Source organism: Octopus bimaculoides, chromosome 18 (assembly GCF_001194135.2).
Source record: "Octopus bimaculoides isolate UCB-OBI-ISO-001 chromosome 18, ASM119413v2, whole genome shotgun sequence".
Classification (NCBI taxonomy): Eukaryota; Metazoa; Mollusca; class Cephalopoda; order Octopoda; family Octopodidae; genus Octopus; species Octopus bimaculoides.
Window position 1 is genome coordinate 48,748,854 of NC_068998.1, and position 3,218 is coordinate 48,752,071.

At 36.3% G+C, this 3,218-nt stretch overlaps 1 protein-coding gene across 1 annotated transcript; it reads left to right on the forward strand.

The window, feature by feature from the left end:
* Positions 1 to 1,003: 1,003 nt before the first annotated feature.
* LOC106877859 (mid1-interacting protein 1A) lies at positions 1,004 to 3,212 on the forward strand. The gene has a single exon (XM_014926896.2). The coding sequence runs from the start codon at positions 1,313 to 1,315 to the stop codon at positions 1,997 to 1,999; it is 687 nt and encodes a 228-aa protein (XP_014782382.1). The 5' UTR covers positions 1,004 to 1,312; the 3' UTR covers positions 2,000 to 3,212.
* Positions 3,213 to 3,218: the final 6 nt, after the last annotated feature.

A 3,218-nucleotide genomic window follows, 5' to 3' on the forward strand; every position in this document is an offset into this window, starting at 1 on the left:
ATATATATATATATATATATATACATATATATAAGTTTAAATTTGGACTGTTTCAGCTCGAAGCTATTAATTTGACGCCATTCGCTGAGGTAATAGAACAATCCTTAAGCGGAAAGACGTAGGACAAGTGATGAAAGCTGACATGCTGTAATTTCTCAGAGTAATTAATTTAGTTTCTAAAAAAATAATAGCTCACACACGGTTTTGTTTTATTGGAGTGTTCGTGTGCAGGATGACACGGTGCGGTGGTGAGAAAGTTAACTGAATCATTAGTCTATGCTGGGTGAGGTGGGGAAAAAGAGAATATATAAGAAAATTGATAGAGAGATAGATAAAGAAAGATTAAATTATTTATACTGTAGTTGGTAAAGAGAAAGAGAGGGGAAGACTAAGAGATAGAGAAAAGAGAGACAGACAGAGGAGGGAGAGAAAGGAAGAGAGAAATAATAAGAGGAGAAAAGCGAGTGAGAGAGGGGGAATGAGAAAGAGAGAGAGAGAAAGAGTAAAAGTACTTTACTGAAGTTAGTAAAAAAAAAGAGGGTAAGAGTAGAGTAAGAGGGGAAGAAATAGATGTGGAGAAAGTAAATAACTTATATAGAGAGAGAGAAACATTAAAAGTATGGTGAAGGAAGCGTAAAAGGGGATAGTGAAAGGAGGAAAAGTAGAGAAATAGAGGGAGGTGGAGATAAAGGACTAAGAGAGCGAAAGAGAGTAAGAGAGAGATAGAGAAGCTTCAGAATTATTTTTATTAGTGAAAGATACAGAGAGAGAAAGTGAGAGGAAGAGGGAAAGGGGAGTGCGAGTGAAATTCTTCGTCAATGGTAGCGTGTAGACCGCGTGATAGTCTCTTCACCAATCAGAGATGAGAATAGAGAAACGGTTGGCTGATATTTCTCTCTCTCTCTCTCTCGCTCCTCCCTTTTCTCTCTCTATAATACATTATTGCCTCTGTTTTCCCTCTCTCTATAATACATTACTGTCTCCGCTTTCCCTCTCTCACTCTTTCTTCCTCCCTCACTGCACTTTGTCTTCGCCTTTTCTCTCATTATAAGCACCATATATACCTCTGGGTCAAATACCATGAAATATTCATTAAGAAACACTGTCGGATTTCTTCCGTCAGTTTAAAGAAAAACAAAAAACACATCACAGACGAGCAATCAAACACAATCAAGCGCAGTTACCAAGGATATCATTCAAATTCATTACCATCTCTGTTGCGATTTTCAATATTGATATATTCTAAATCCAGCTATCTTCTCTTCTCCATTGAAATATTTATTATATATACATATTATTTCTTGCTTTCATAATGAATCCTTCCGTCCGTCACATGAGTATTTCCGAAGAACGGGTGACCCACCAGTCGATCGTGTCCGCCCTCAGCAACTTCGTTACAGCCGTCAACCACATGGACTCAACAGTCATGATACCGAGCCGGCTCAGAGACATGGAGGTTTTGCAGGAATCGAACCCCATCATTAACTCGAACTCTGACCCGTATCATTCTTACAGCGCCCCGCCGTCTCCTTCAGCTTCGATCTCCAGCATCCCAGCTCTGAGCGTTAACCTGAAATTGAAACCGCACAACCAGCGCCGGTATTCTGCGGAGCAGAGCACCCTGATGGGCACCGGTTCCGATGCGAAGAACTTGTACAACTTCTACAGCATGTTGAAGGCCATCAAACAAGAAGTGACCTGTGGGAACCTGGAAGATGACTGTCTGGAGTCTCCGACGGAGCAAGACCGCGATCAAGACCAAGAAGTGGACTCCACATCGACAATGGATATCTCCGACGAAGACGATTGCGCGTCTGTGGGTTCGAATAGCAGTGGCAGCGAAGAGTTACCAAGAAATGTGGCCAATTCGTTTAAGTTTCACCTCCGTGGATTATTTAACCTGTTGCAGGATTTTACAGAAACGGCGAAATATCTCTCCCATAGGTATGAGAATGAAGTCGGTTCCAGTCAGGCTAACAAAATACTATCTCAGTTTTAATGAGCCTGCATGCTCTTTTGTAAACTGTAACAATTATGGATAATGTTTAAAAAAATAATAATAGTAATAATAACAGTAGTGGTGTTGATGGAGATGATGATTCTACGAATGGGTGTTGTATTAACTTCATTCTATAATTTATTTCAACCCCCCAAAACTATCGGCTTTATATGTGTGTATATATATATATATATATATATATACACACACATGAAGTATATATACATGAATATATGTACACATGAAGTATATATACATGAATATATGTACACATGAATTATATATACATGGATATATGTACACATGAATTATATATACATGGATATATATGTACACATGAATTATATATACATGGATATATATGTACACATGAATTATATATACATGGAGATATATATATATATATACACATGAAGTATATATATATATATATATATATGTATGGATATATATATATATATGTATGTATATACTACACAAAAACACTCATCCCAAATCAATACCACCTCCACACAGCTAGTAACAGCAACTACGACCAAATCATACTGAAAAACCTGCACTCACTTTTTTTTTCATCACAAGAAAATTTAACAAACAACACAACCAACTTGATGTATTTGACTTTCGAGTTTGTTCTTTATTACAAACTTGACAGATTTGTGTTTTCAATACATAAGACCAACACACATCCACAGGTTATGTGCGCATATGTATGCTTGCTTCTCCCTACACCTACATGGTGACAGTAGAACGTAACCTATAAAACTCACCTAGATACATAGACATTACACACACGCACATTATATATATATATATATATATATATATATATATATATATATATGTGTGTGTGTGTACATGCTTGCACATAAATACAAACACGGATGATGAAAAAATATAAAAAGCTAAAGACAGCCACCCACTCATTAAGACACATTCAAGACAATACATACATATAATTGAAAAACCTTTATAGTTACAAAAAACCTAAATAGCTGCAGGTAAATAAAACCACCTTAATTACTCACATATAGATGCTTTCACATAAATGTGCATACAACCCTTCCCTTCCATACAAGTACATGCACCCACCCATTGTTCATTCTCGGGTAATATGTTCTAGTTATTTAAATGACGAAACAACTAATTTGCCTTTTAATTATTGCAATATTTCCTTGCGTTTTGTTTTGTTCTCTTTTTTTTTTTTTTTTTTTTTTTT